General features: G+C 33.6%; 1 protein-coding gene across 1 annotated transcript in view; it reads left to right on the top strand.

Annotated features, from left to right (window-relative positions):
• CFAP47 (cilia and flagella associated protein 47) overlaps positions 1-15,198 on the top strand; it is a 345,415-nt gene that overhangs the window by 187,160 nt on the left and 143,057 nt on the right. The window contains exons 49-50 of the mRNA XM_086482089.1: positions 4,482-4,593; positions 13,503-13,640. Coding sequence (XP_086338215.1) covers positions 4,482-4,593; positions 13,503-13,640 — 250 coding nt within the window. The remainder of the gene's footprint in view (positions 1-4,481; positions 4,594-13,502; positions 13,641-15,198) is intronic.

Genomic DNA, 15,198 nt, shown 5'->3' with positions numbered 1-15,198 from the left:
CTATGTCTCACTGGAGCTAGAAAATACGCAGAAGAGGTCATGTATTTTTGCTCTTTTGGCTTAATTTCTTAAAAATGCATTTTTTATCAAGATCTGTCTCATTGTGGAAACACAATTCAATATATAATAATTAAACAGGGGAAGGGTGAGGAAGTAGCGGTAATGACAGCATAAACCTTTGGTGTGTATTAGAAGGTGGAGTACGTTATGTCAGGATGTTCAGTCAGGGAAAGTCAATAGGGAGAATGATGCAAAAGCAAAATGAGTGAGGTGGTGGTGGGTTGTTGCATATTTAGGCTTGTAAATTTGGCAAAATTATGAACAGAACTATGGCTTTATCTTTTGGCACAAAGTTTTAGATAGTAACGTAGATTAGTTGATTCAGCATCAAGTTATATTAAGGCTTAAATTAATGCAGATACAGGCATTCAGATTTGAGGTGGCTCAGCAGAAACTTGAGATGAAAAAGAAACCCTCAGTAACCAGTTGTGTTTCGTACCCAAGTTTTGTAATCTCTTTTTGGTACTAATTTACTTTACAGCATAAATAGTATTCATAAAACTACGTGTATAACTAGAAAAAAATCTTACATATAGTACTGCTGATAGAGAAAGGATTCCAACTCTTTGGCTTGGCTTGCATAACTTAAAATAATCTTCTTACAATCTTCCTTATACCTTAAAGAACTAAGGAAAGCGGTTTGTGTCCTTGCTGGAGAAGATGGGAGGAGGGTAGTATGCACTGTAGTTTACCTTGCAGTCCCAGTTCTCTGATCATTTACACTTGGGGCATTTTGAAGCGTACCACGACTGTCTTTCTGCCCTTGAAGGGAAAACTGCATGACATGGCAATGTGCACTCAGATTTCACCTTGACATGCAGTTGTGAAGCAGTACATAGGATGTGTATGTGGGTGAGGATGATAGGATACACCTTATCAGAACTTGAGGAAGAGTTTGGGAAATGTGATTACAGAAGGCAGTCTGACAGGAAAAAAGCTATTTAGAATTTTAAAACTCTGGGCTGTGTAACAAATTAGAAGTGTGTATATTTATGGAGTAGTGTGATTATAACTGAATTAGTAGAAACCTTGTTAAACCAAAGCATTAGAAAGAAGATGAAATTTTAAACACAAGGTGGGAAAAGAGCACTGTCAGATGGAAAAAGAGTATTTTTTAACATACAATTACTGTTAGTATATGGTGGGAACAGTGGAATACCAATGGAAAGAAAGAAGGAGAATTAGAGCTTCATAAAAAGCAAAATCAGGTGACAAATTTTAGCAAACATTTCAAGTAGCATTAAATGATTTTCAGAGTTCAAGAGGTGAAAAGATTAAATAGATCAAATGGATGACAAGTTATGAAGAGAGAGCTCATGCACAGAGATAAGAAGTTAACTAGAGCTATCTCAAGGCAACAAGTCTACCTCTGTCTTTATGAAAGGATTCCATTCTCTATAAATTAATGAACTCATTTACTGCCAAGGGAGCAGTGGAGATGCACAACTATTTACAGTGAAAAAACTGCATAATTTTTCATGGGAAAATACCATACATTTAGAAAGCTAATGTCTGTAAACTAGCTTCTGATGTCTGGTACCTAACTTCTAAAAGGTTTTATGAAAGCAGGAGAATTTAAAACAGGCAAGTTAAATGCTTTACTGTAGTCAAGATTAATTTTTTAATTTTTAAAAATATGTGCTTCAGTTATTCTAAAGCAGTCAAAAGAGAAATCAGAAATCTGCAGATTTATCATTCCACCATGATCTCTGCAGAACTTGTGTAAGGATGAATCTTTGCTTTCATTGAGGATTAGAGTGGTGATTGAAGAAAAACAGTCCTTAAAAGTAAACTGAGCTTTTAAATTAATATAACAGTATCATTTTTATACCCGTCGTATATGTGCATAATACTTATTAAAAATTTGCACACGAGCTCATACATATGATCCTAGATTGTTAAAAGCAAGGGTATTTCTAGCTCTGGGAAGTCTTTTGAACAACTATAAAGAGGATTTATGCGATTAAATTCAAAATATGGGACCTGCAAGAAAAGGTGACAACTGTAATGTGTTTTTATAAAAGTGCAGGAGAATCTGAGATCACTGGTGTCTTTGAATGCTGAAACAGCAGTGCGTTTGTTAAGTAAACATCCCAGACGATCCTAGGAAGACAACCATGTCCACCACTAAGAACAAAGCAAAAAATGCAGCAACCTTATCTGATGCAGGGGAGGAAAGGAAGAATTCCTTCATGTGTCTTAATATGGGCAGCTGGATTCAAATACTGAAACAGTGGCCATGTATTTACTAACATGACTTCATTGCTTACACTCAACTTTTTCCTGTGTGGTTATACAATTATTTCCTTAAAGTTAACAACTTCATTTTAAAATCGTTTAGCTTCTGTTAATTCACTACTCTGTTTGGAAAGGTATCCAAAACTAATCTTGTATGACTGAAAATCATTAAAAATTCGGTCTATGTTTATTCGTCAGCAATCCGTATCTGTTTCGTATTTATAGTCAACTATGCCAGTAGTGTTCCTTTTACTTTGACATTTTTTGGTAGAAACTAGTCTGATATGTCCAGTCTTTGACAGAAACTACTGTCCTGTTAAATTTTATCCAATTTAAATTAATCACATTTATTCTACTTTCGCTTCTGCCTTCATGTTACTTTTTCCTTAAAAACCCGTTCATTTTAAGTAATCTTATTTCTATCGCTTATAAATTGCTGTAATTTCTGTTATCCTATCCTTATTTTTATGTTATTAGCCTTTATCTCTTCATTGTAAACTGGAATGGAGTAGTCGATAAATTTAGGACCATGCCTAATTGATTCTTTATCTTGTAGGAAATGAAACTTCCCCATCTTCAGTGAGTAACAGCCCCTCCTTTCCTATGCTTTCTCTTTGTTGTGAATAGTTGAAGATATTTTTTTTTAAAAAATAAAATTTCCAAGTGACAATTCAACAAGGTTTTCCATCATTCTCTTTTTGCCCTGTTAGGTTGTTTTTTTTTTCTTGACAATTAGTCTGTTTTCCTACTCTTTTTGGTTGTTGGACTTCTACTATCCAGCTTGAGATGCAGATTTATTGGGGAAGAGGAAGTTCGTTGCTTTGCAGTTTTTTTCTCCATTGCTTGGAATAGAAGTTCCAGATTGTACTAGCACTTAAACAAAGGGTTATAGTAAGATAAATACCCTAGAGGGGACAAACGTTATAGGTACTGATTGGCCATAATAGAAGACAAGATGATCTTAGAATTGTTTTTTTTCTACAGGAAATATGAACAAAACTTACTTAAAAAAAATAAATAAGGTAACTTTGGGGAGGAAGAAAAGGATCTGTGCATCTAATGATTTTACTGTTGCAAAAGAGATCTTTGTAGAATCCAAATCTCCACTTAGATGCTTGACAGGCTTGCTGTAGTCACTAATGAAATGAATAAATGAGCTGGAAAAAAAAAAAATAAAAATCAAGCCTTTCTGCCTTGACTTGTGATTTCACTGAAAATCCACCTAAACACAGAGACAGCTTTATTATTTAATGTAATAAAAAATTACAGCATGCTGCAGTACAACATGATGTCCTGAAAATATTTTTAAAAGGACTCCATGCTTTAGATTCAGTGGAAAATCATCACCTGTAGTCAGATACACACTGCAGAAATTGCAATGTCAACTTAACATACTAGCACTGGGCAGCAGTTTGTTCCACCCAGTGGTGGAGGTAACCAGAGAGAGGGTGTGAGCAGAACCATTCACTCAGTCCAGTTGCTGGTTTCTGCACAACCAGTGACTTAAGCAGAAAATCATCAGCAGTGGTTGGTAATACCTCGAACTTGAATGTCTCTTCCATGAGCAGGTCATCATAGAGTATGTCTGTAGCAAACTTATATAGCAACAACAAAATGAGATGCAATTAAAAAATACTCTCTGCCTGTATTCCTGCAATCAACTTTATAGTTTACAAAATCTAAAAATCAGCATATGAAAATTATATTGGTCTTTTAATTGTTCAAATAGTTACTATGTATGCCATCACATAGGTGTCATTTACAAAATAGGACATATCAAAAAGCATGGTTCAATATCACTTGAGTTACAGCAATTGATGTTAAAACAACACTTCAGATTTTGCTTTGCTCTATCTAGTTAGGTGGATCACTTCCATTAAACCCCTTTCTTACACTCCTGAAGAAAATGTATGCGCAACTTTATTCATATGTAAGTAGTCCCAAGGTCTAAGTGAGATACTTTTACTAGCAATGAGCAAAGACTTTTAAATTTGATTGATATGATCTGCATGTGCCAACAGTACTCTTACAGTATGTATTCTTTTCATGTGCATAAAGGTTAGGACTTATCAATAGTATACTTTATATTTTAGTTTTCAAAGCAAGTGGAATGGATATTGTGTGTTCTTGCAGCAGTAATTTTCTTTTGATGATTTTTCCTCTTTGTAAATTCCCTTCACCAGGTATTTTCAGACCTTTCAATGGTGAGTGGTGCACCTCTTATTACTGTAGAACCAGATGACACAGTCGCTTACACTTTGAGTGTATCTCCGTGGAGACGAGGAATCTTTCAAGGTACAGTGTAGAACCCAAGTATATGAAGTCCCTATAAATTAGCAGATTAAATCTGTTTACATTTGATGTTTATATTTCTGTTCAATATAACCTTTCTGCTGGAAGTAGGGCTATAATTACTGGTGAAATTATTTTTAAGCTGGCTTATATTTTTATTTGTAAAAGTACATTACTGCTAAATATGTGGTCAGATCCTTCAAAAATGCCAGCATATGTGCAACTTCAAGAACTTTATTGGTTGTATGAAAATTGCCTCAATAGGAATTAATGATTTTGAATTATCACCAAGTTCTTGGGTCCAAATTTAGTTTTCCAAAACCTGTTGAATAGCTATCTTAGCACTACTAGAACTAGAGTTTTAAGGGAAGGGATGAGAATTTGGTTTTTTTACCTTGATTAAATTTCAATTTGTTGACCACATGGCAAGAGTACATAAACAGAATGAGGTGAACCCAATTCCTTCTTTGAGATGTGTAGAGTCTAGGGATATCTAAAATTAATTGCAAATAATTTACGTTCACCCATGTTTATACTGATATTCTCATGATACAATAACAAGACTTTTGTTGTTTTAACTAGCATCAGCATGTCACACTTAATGAAAAGAATTTTTTTAAATTAATATTTTTTAACAATTCAGATTTCATAATTTTCAGTTGCTTCAAAATAATTCTACAATTCCATGGTGATCATTCTTTACCTCATAATATGAAAAGCACGATTGTGAAAATGAGGCTGTACGATCAGTCTTTTCTTCCTTGTAGAGTAGCTATTGTAGTAACTCTTAGCAGAGCAAAGAACAAGAGTGTGTTTGGGAGGGAATTATGGCAACATAAGAGACTGTCTTAATGTAACTGAGTCACACTTAGGAAACCTAGATTTTAACAACTTCTTAAACAAGAGAATTTCTGATATTGGATAAATCTCTTAATCCAGAATGCTTAGTGCATAGTTTTGATTTTGTGGATTTCTAACTCCAAGCACTTGATTCTGCTACCTTCTTAGACAATTGAGATTAATGACAGCTTTTTTCTCAACATTAAAAAGCTATTAAGTCTTGTCCCTGAGGATGCCAAACTAGTTTGCTCTTTTGGCCGATTTGGTTTTATCATTTGATGCGTAAAATGTAAGTAATAATGCCATCTCAATTCACAGGTGATTAAAATAAATAAATAAGTAGATATTAATAGTTTAAATCAATATTAGTATTAATAAACATTAATATAAATAAATAAATAAATACTTGTAACAAAGCTTGGTCTAGTGCCACATGAAGACTTCAGTGCCTTCTTGCTAAATCTGTAGCTGTGAGACAAAATTCACTTTCTATGAATAGGAGTCAGCTTCCAGTGAAATTTGTAACCATCAAAAATATTCACCAGGAAATATTGAGGATGCACTATATTTTGACTCATGCCTTTTTTCAGACTTTAAAGATTTAGGAATATTTTATTCTGGATTAGAAATGCCCGATTCTTATAGATATACTCAGAGTTTCAACAGAGGAAATTCCAATGGATCCATCATACAGCAAATACCGTGTGGTAAAAGCCATGCCTTCAAAGGGACAGAGATGGCAAGTTCAGAGTGACATCTTTTATGTTCTGTAATTCCCCTAACTTCTATTACAATGATTTCCATTATATTTGGAAGTATTTTATGTTCACTGAGTGAGAAAAAGAAAGAACAGCCCGTCTCTCTTAACCCAACAGAAAAGTTAATGTTTCAAAGGCTCGGAAGCCATGTACTCTCTTTTTTTCAGAAAACAGTTCATTTATTTTATGCTTTAAAATAACTTGATTGAAGGCTGAAGTTATCCTTTGAAAAGAGACAGGGCCCAGTTACCTACCACCCACCCCCAGGCTCAGTGCTTGCTTTAATCATTACCTTAGGAAGTCATGTTCATTCTTCCTCTGCAGCAGGGACAGTATTGGTTGTGTCACAGGAATTTGTACATGCTGTCTTATCATTCACCTGCTGTAGGAAAGAGAGGGGTGGAGGGAAGAAAGGCCACTGTTGCAGGTTTGAAAGGCAGCAGCCGATTTTGCCAACTGATGTTAGGTGTGATATAATCTTAACTACGAGGTGTCTCATCTAAGAGAACATCAGTTTGGAAGTGCTTGCTTTCTGGCTTCAAGGAGAATGGAAGCCTGTCCACTTCATACTGTGCAGGGCTGGGACGTCATATTTGTTCCTCAAAGCAGAATTTTCAGCTCCTTGGAAACTTTGATGTCAAAGCTGAGATATATATACCTATATTTTTGACAGTTTTAGGGTTTTTCAGCGGCCAGCCTGAAGCTTGAGGATCACAGATTAGATGTAGGTGATTCAAGTGGGAACTAATTAGGACTCAGGAATCTTAGACCTTTCTAGGTTCAAGACACCACAGGTAAAGTATAATTTAAAGACTCAAAAAGAAAGATACTCTTTATTCAGTTTGGTGAATTTGTTTGGAGGGAATGAAATAATCCATGGGGCAAACATGTTCAATTATTGAAAATAAAAATCAATGCTCAAAAGCTGTCCACAGAATGAGTAAATTTTATCCTGTGGAGAAAAAAGAACAACTATTTACATATCTAGTTGAAGACTCTGTTGTGCTGATGTGCTGATGGATGATTTCAAGTTTAGAACTCCCTAACTTGTAAGCATAAAACTTTTTATCCTTGATGTTCTAGTACTGTTTTTGTATTAAAAAATATTCTCATAAAAGGACTTTTACCATATAAATTGCTATACTGAGCAAATGGTCCGTGTTTTTCATTTCCATTCAAAGTCCTTTTCGTTACAAAATTATATAGCTGCGAAAGTGTACTTCTTTTGCTTTCCTTCTTGCTATTTGATGATTGCTAAGGTAAAAATGGTCCCAGTTCTTTTCAAAAGTCCATTTGGAAGCATCCCAATAGAGTGCTAATATTACAGGCTTTGGCTGGTTGGTAGCTGTATGACAGCCTTAACATAGAAATAATAGCTAATAAACATCTCACACAAGATTCTGGCACTAGATAAAATCCTTCAGCAATCTGTTTTTTAAGTAATAGAGCAATTTCCTTTAAGTTTGATAAAGCATCTTCTACATATTACTTTGTCTTTTATCAAACTCTTATTTCTACTTTGCACAGAGTAGAAAAGAATTTTTTCATAATGCTTCCGTAATTCTTGTCCAGAAAATACGCACCTGTTATAGTCAGTCTTCTTTTATCCATAAAAATTTTCTAGCTTTTGAAAGGAGCTTTCTAATTTTATGTATCACCTTTTATTTATTTTTAACTATATTTGAACTTAGTAGGCATCACTTTTCAATGCTACTTGGAGATTTTGAAGCTTACACTGAGGAAAACAGTGTGAAAACACTGAAGAAAACAGGCACTATGTGACAGGCCATGGCCTGTCAGACTGCAGCTGTAGGATAACTTTAATGAGATGGTGAAGATCATGCCAATATGGTCTAGCCTGTAAATGAGTTGATTAAAGTTGTATTTTTTAACAGTGTTTTCCATTCAACACTTGTGTGAAATTTGATTTAAAAAAAAAAAAAAAATTAGTGGCCATTTCTTTGTTTGGTGGAATTCTGCAAATTGATCAGCTGATCTCTTTAATTTCGATGGAATCATACAATCACATATGGGAGGAAAACTGTCCCTGTAGCTTCTTGTAGTCATTGCTGTATATCCAGTACCTGTCCATACGTTTGCTTTAAGCACTTACTCTTCAACTGTGACACCCTAACAAACCCTAATTCATCTGTAGTAAAGACAAAGTTAGAAGGATCTTCTTGTTACTTGATTACCATGAATAACTGGCATACCTCCATTGCTGGATCACTGGAGTTTATCGAAGGAGGGCTGCTCTATTCGTACATGCCACCGCCTGGCAAGACAATCCCCAGCGTACCCTTTCCACCTAGCCTAGTGCAGCTGGAGTTGCATACTCCTGTACCCTTTCCTATTGTGGTTTCTTTGTCAATTTAAGAATAGACAAACAATTCACCTCTTTATTAAATGCCACAAAACCGTATACGAATGATAGTTGATAGTGGGATTTGCTGCTTGCTCATTTCTCCTGTGTGTGAGTCTTAAAGCTTATTCTGCTTCCTTTTCATTGATGTGGGGAGCAATTCATTTAGTACCAGTATACCAACAAATAATAGGATTTACAGAAACTCTTTAGAATTTACATATATCATCACAGAGGTTTTCCTATGCAAAATAGAGATTATAAAGTTTTGTTCTAACCTACAGTAAATATTTGTTTTTGTCAGTAGAAAAATTAGCCAAACCTATAGTTTATGTAAATTACACTCATCTTTTTGACTTATCTTATCTATTCTGTGGAACTTTTCTGAGGCAGCAACTATACATTGATTTCATTGGACAGAAAAAAAAAACAGGAAAACGTAAGAAATCCTCCTCCTATCCCAAGGCTTATGCTTATTAAGATCATGTTGGTATATTTAAACCACAAGCCAAATGTTTCTCTATCTTTTCAGGTGTATGTGATGAATACTGTGGCCACATAGTGTTCTGTTCTTGTTTCCAGTTAAAATGTTGGAATATTGTGGCCTTTTATCTTCTCTCTACACCAGGAAGTGATCATGTATAATACTTATCTTTCAAAAAGTCCATACAAATTATACAGAAATGAAAAAGCTGAATATTTCTTGCTTTCCAAATTCAGTTCAGGAATGGGGTATTGTATTGTATAGCCAATAAGTCAGTCTAACATGTGGTGTTGCAACTACAATTTTATTAGGAAATGAAACAGCCTGCCTCCTTTTAAAGGAATGTATCTTCTCCGAAGCAATATAGAACAAGGTTTCAGTATAACTATGTGGACTGAAGTTGTATAAAATGTTTAAACACTCGATAGTAGAGCTAAAAAATTTACAATGACATTTACAATGACCAAGAAACCTTTTAAAGCAATGTTGTATTAGGAAAAAGAAAACCTCCACAATTTATGTAATTTTTAGTTATTCTTTTTTTGGTATAATTCTGTGAATACTTGTGTTGTTGTTTTGGCAAGTTTAGTATTTCATATATATGCCAAAAGATAACTGAGAAGAGTAGTGGTGTTTTCTAAGATACTTAATGGTGGCATAATTCTGTGGCCAATTGAATCAGTGGGAGTTGGATCTCAGTGATGTACTTGACATCTTGTTTGGTTTTGAACGTGTGCTTTAAAAATTATCAGCCATACTATTTTGACAACTTATGTTGTTGTATAATGTATGACACAGAAGTCAGGACTGAGCAACTAGATGGTAGAAGAAAAACCCCTGAACATTGTGGGGGGACCATTATGCATGAACAAATTATAATTTATTTTGACTGAAATTTGTTGTATATGAATAAATACATGTATTTATGTAGCATCAGCTATCTTAATCTCCAATAGCAGTCATTAGATTGCACCATTCACTCCTGAACCAGAAGAGTGCTCTGCCTAGGAATACTTCCTAGGAAAATATTCTGCATTAATTTAAAGACTCAACTCATGCAGAGCGTACTACGCACTAAGTGTCCTCACTGATAAGGATTCTGCATTCTGTAATTGTCTTGAAATTAATACACATTTTTTTTATTTGCAATTCTTCTCAGCAATTATTTTATTTTATTTTTTTTTCACCTAATAAAAAATTTAAATAGCTTTGAGCCAGTAGTAAATACTTTGGTACCAGTGAATTTTATGAAAAACAATTTATGAATATTTTAAGATCAAGCAGATAAACTGAGTTTAAAAATGTATGCTATCTGCTGTAAAACTGATTATTTTTTATTGAAATACTTTGACAGATTTAATTGAGTGCCTTGCGGACTTCTGAATACATTATATCAATCCAGTCACCTTTATCGATCAAAATTTTAACCTCATTGTTATTAATTCTGTTTGTTTGAGATCTGTTTTCCACAAAGAAGGAAAATTGAGTGTCAGCAATTATAGTGCAATTCTTCACTGATTTTTTGATCGTGCGATTGCCAGATTGTCAGCACAGTGGTTTAGCCATGTAGTTTTTAATTTCCATAGTTCTTCCACTAGCTCTTGAAATATTCTTGAGCATTACAATTCACAGTTCTGGAACTTTTCAAGTGTTCCAAGATTTGCTGCAAATAAAAATTATTTATTCGGAGTTCTTCAGCCAATTATTTTGATGCTTTTGAGAGCACGTTTTGTGCAGAGCCGAAGAAGTTAATGTTTGTTTTACCATCCCCCTACTTACTGAGGAAATAAAATTTTTAAACCGTGAAGACTCATGGTCTGTCCCTCTTTCTCTCACATGCACATGTGCACGATACAATATTCTGAAATATAGACAATTGGTAAAGAAAACCCGCCACTGTCCCTAGAAGCAAGGACTCTAAGGAAAAATTACTTAAATTTTAAAATGAACCGTAACAAAATATTCCTTATTGTAAGGAGGGTTTAGAATTTATGAATTTAGTGATTTTCAGCATTTAACCAGCTATTTTCAATCAACTTTAAAGCTATTTTTCATTTTTAAAATTCATTTTCTTATAATTGTTGACATCCTTCAAGTATATTGATAGTTAAGATAGTATTTAAAATTAATGAAGTCTTTCTCTTGCACTTTGCTTCTCTATAATATTGTGCTGCAATAGACCAAAATTATACTGTGATTATATATTGAGACATAAAATCAGCCTAATTAGCCAGCATTTATCGCAAGATCAGTTGGCTATTAGTGCCATCAAATATATCCTCTTACATCAATATTTATATACCTTGAGTATTTTCTTCAAACTTCATTCCCCTGAGCTTTCCATAATGGCTTTATTTTTTTTATTCTACTTACACATTTACCTGCTCTGTGAAGATTTTTTTTTTTTAAAGTTTTCAATAATTTCCGGAAATTTCAATCACTCTCCTGGTTGTTTGAACACCATTTCTGGCTTCTATATTGGGATTAATTTTAGGACCTTGTAAAAATTTTCTATTTAAAATGTTTTTTGTTTGGTTTTAATTATTTTATCTGTATTTTTATAGATTTTTCTTAGCAGAGGGAAGAAAATCTGGGATTCTAATGTTTTTTAATGTAGAGTTATTTATTTCCTTTCTCTGGATTATGTACTCACCTATTTTTGGTTTTGTTTTCAAGTTTGGTGTTTTATACCTGTGCTACCCAGTTGCTGTCTCTCAGAGAAAAAGGCAGTGGCAATGTGAAGGTGATAAACCTTGCTTCCCTGTAATGATTTAATATAATCCTATTTAGCAGAAATAATTTGTCAGTGTTTGTCACGTTGAAATTGCCACCTGGTGTAGCTACCGTTGAGCATATCATGAATAAATTTTGCTTTTCCAAGATTTCCTGGTAGCATTTGTCATTAGTTATGTTTTATTTGCCTTTTTTTTTTTTTTTTTCTTTTAAGAGTAACAACTTTCTAGCACAATATTATTATCAAAAATAACTGTGAGACTATTTTATTGAGATTGATCGCTTCTGAAATGAAATGACACTAGAATGTTTAGAAGCATGAATGCAGGCTTCTGCAGAAGTCTGATTAGGGGAAGAAAGTTAATCCTCAAGGAGGATTGTAAATGAGACAGGTGTCTATAGGTATGCGTACAGGGAGCTTGATCAGCTCCTGGCTGCTAAAGTCACAGCAGCTTCCTGAGCCAGTTGTGACTAGTGCAGTGCTGTCTGTCCCCCTCACTGCTGCTCCCATTTCGAGGTCCCACGTAAGCCTTGCTTTTTAGCTTTAGCTATTCCTTCTAGTAAGATGCTTAATTCAGGTAGTCGGGAAGCACAGCATGTCCTCTGTGCTCTGTGTTCTGTTACCACACATTCATCCTGCTCAAAGCTGGAGAAATGAAAAATATCATTAAATATAGGTATTTTCAAATCAAATTGTGCTGGGACTCTCTTAAAATTACATTAATTCTCCATTTCAAATTAAAAAATCTCCTCTATGATTAATTTTTGCAAATACTGAATAAGACACGGTTACATAAGTTCTCTTTGGGAGACATTTTCACATAAATTCTAATGATCTCGAATGGGAAAATTTCTTACTGTGTACCATCATAAAATAAGTCACCTCCTCAAATTAGTTTTTCATTGGACATATAAGGCAAGAGTTAAATGTGCAACATATATTTATTTCCGCTTTGAAACTCTCCAGAACATATTGAAATATTGAGGGACAGTCACTTAGATAAACTGTTAATGATATGTAGTATTTCTAATAATTTGTGTAGATTTAAAATTCCTTGTCAGAGGTGCATAATACAAGAAAAAAAGCCCGCTTATTTAAAGCCAATATAGCAAATCTTCCAGAATAACTTTAGTGTTGTTTAAAGGAACTGGTACATACTAGATTTTTTAAATTAGATTTTATATTATCAGACAGAAATCTACCAATTTAAAAATCCTGATTTTATAATCTCTATGTATTTTGTCTTCCCTAAATACTTGATTACAACTTAACATACAATACAAAAATATATCACAGGAATGTTTTAACTATTACATTTTTTTATCTCATAGCACTAGAATGAGACACTGTAATTTAAAAAAATAACAGAAACAATCAAGACTATGCATAGAAAATTGCTCTGGAAATAATGATACTGTTATTATCCACTGTATTTTATATTTTTTTAAATGTGGGTTTGCTTGTATTTCTTATTACCGATCTTTTCAAGTACTTATTACTGATCAGGTAAGTAGAAAAACACTTCTGGGAGAAAAAATGGTTAATTTCCTTGTACTCAGTCAAGATGTATTTTTTATTACCATAAAATATAATTGGATGGCTGACACCTGGAGTGGAAGTTTTACTTCTTTTTTTATCAGTTTTGAACTGAGGAAATACTCATACATGCCTGGCAGTCTGTTTTATAAAACTAATGCCCTGACTAATATAACACCTGGTATCTATTTGTTTTAGGTGTAATTTCATTTGTTGCTGAAGATGAAGACCAACAGCAGCCTCAACATAACAGCTCACCAGAGAAGACAGATGGCAAACAGGCCCTTCAGAAGTTATCAGCAGAGACACCGCAAACTGTTGATGCAGCAAATATGGGTATGTTTGCTATTATGGATAAGTTCATCATTGGTTTGTATAAACTTATATCATAATTTAGTTTCAAACTAAATGTATATTTAGTATGCCAAGCCACATGCCTGCAAACAGTGTAAGTCAAATGGTTATCCTAGGCATACACGAAACTCCTCCTTTTATGATTTTTGAAATATTTTTTCTGAAATTTTGAGCTGAGCTTGTTTTTTCTTTTTCTCTTTTTTGCAACGATGTCACTTGGTGGTAGCGAAGGGCAATATCTGTTAAATGCTTTCTTTTGAAAGTATACAATAGTATTGATAGTGCTGATGTCAAAGCAAGCTGTTGCTGAAATTCACTTTACTCCACTGTGGAAAAAAACTTTAACTGTCAGTCATAAGTGCTCCTTTGGTCACTTACAGTAAAATCAAGAGGATAAAATTCCAGAATACCTTCTTACTTTCAGATTGTTACCTCCTAGTTTATTCTAAACAATTTATGTATTATTTTTGAGATTTTAAATGTTCCAGAGGAGTACTTTTGTGATTACAAATGTACGCAAAATAGACAAAGGTAGGGTTGGTTCGTTGTTTTTAAATTATTTTCTCCATTTTTTTCTTTACATTTGCAAGTAAAGCTTTGCCTATGGAACTGTGTTTTTTATGCTTTTAATACCTAGTTTGGAATGTATTTAAATTATCAAGCATTATGTTAGCTGGCTAAAGCATACTTCCTGCAAGGAAAACTATCAAAGAAAGTTCTTTTTAATCTGAAGAGAGTATTGTTTTAATCAACAGTTAGTTTTCAAGAAATTTAGACAAGCTTGCAGTTGGAGATCTCTTTGTCTTCTTTATAACAGTATTTTCACTTTAGCAGATTTTATCTAGTTTTAAAAAGAATTAGAAGTTCATTTTTATTATTTATAAATAATAAATAATTTGAGTTAATGCAATGTGAATATCAGAAAGTCTGTTCTTTTATAGTCTATTAATATCTGTATTTAATAATATGTAGAGACTCAGAGTTTAGTATCCCATCTCTGATATGAAGTAAGCATAAGAATTTGCAATCCATATAACCAGGACAGAGGTGTGAAGAAGACAGAACTTGCGAGTAAAGCGACTCTCCCTGATTGTACCTTAATGTTGGGGAGTATTAAAAAAAAATATTTTTTTCCCCTCACAGGATCGTGCCCTATCAATGGATATATGTTGTCTCTCTAATCTACCAGATTTGTTACCAAATTCTTTTTTGCTAAATATTTTATGTGAATTTTGAACATTTTTTATACACAGCTTAGACTCCTGGTATACTTCGCTTACTGTGCAGTCCACTTCTTTTTAACAGCTATAGTTAAAACTAGCAAAAGATAGTAAAATGTTTTCTGTGATTATGTAGCTCTTCTACAAAATCAGATCTTCTAAAACGTTTTGGGTTTTTTTTGTGTGTACAAACAGTTAATACAAAGTGAGTTTAAAATAGAAAAGGAATAGGAGCGGAAGAGAACAATGTAGCAGGACATAAATAAATGCTGTTTTCAAAAGGAGACAGTACATAATCACAAAGAAAATAAGGTGACCAA

Source organism: Leptosomus discolor, chromosome 1, assembly GCF_034619465.1.
Source record: "Leptosomus discolor isolate bLepDis1 chromosome 1, bLepDis1.hap2, whole genome shotgun sequence".
Taxonomy (NCBI): domain Eukaryota; kingdom Metazoa; phylum Chordata; class Aves; order Leptosomiformes; family Leptosomidae; genus Leptosomus; species Leptosomus discolor.
The sequence above is the reverse complement of the archived record's forward strand: the minus strand, read 5'-3'. Positions and strand labels throughout refer to the sequence as shown.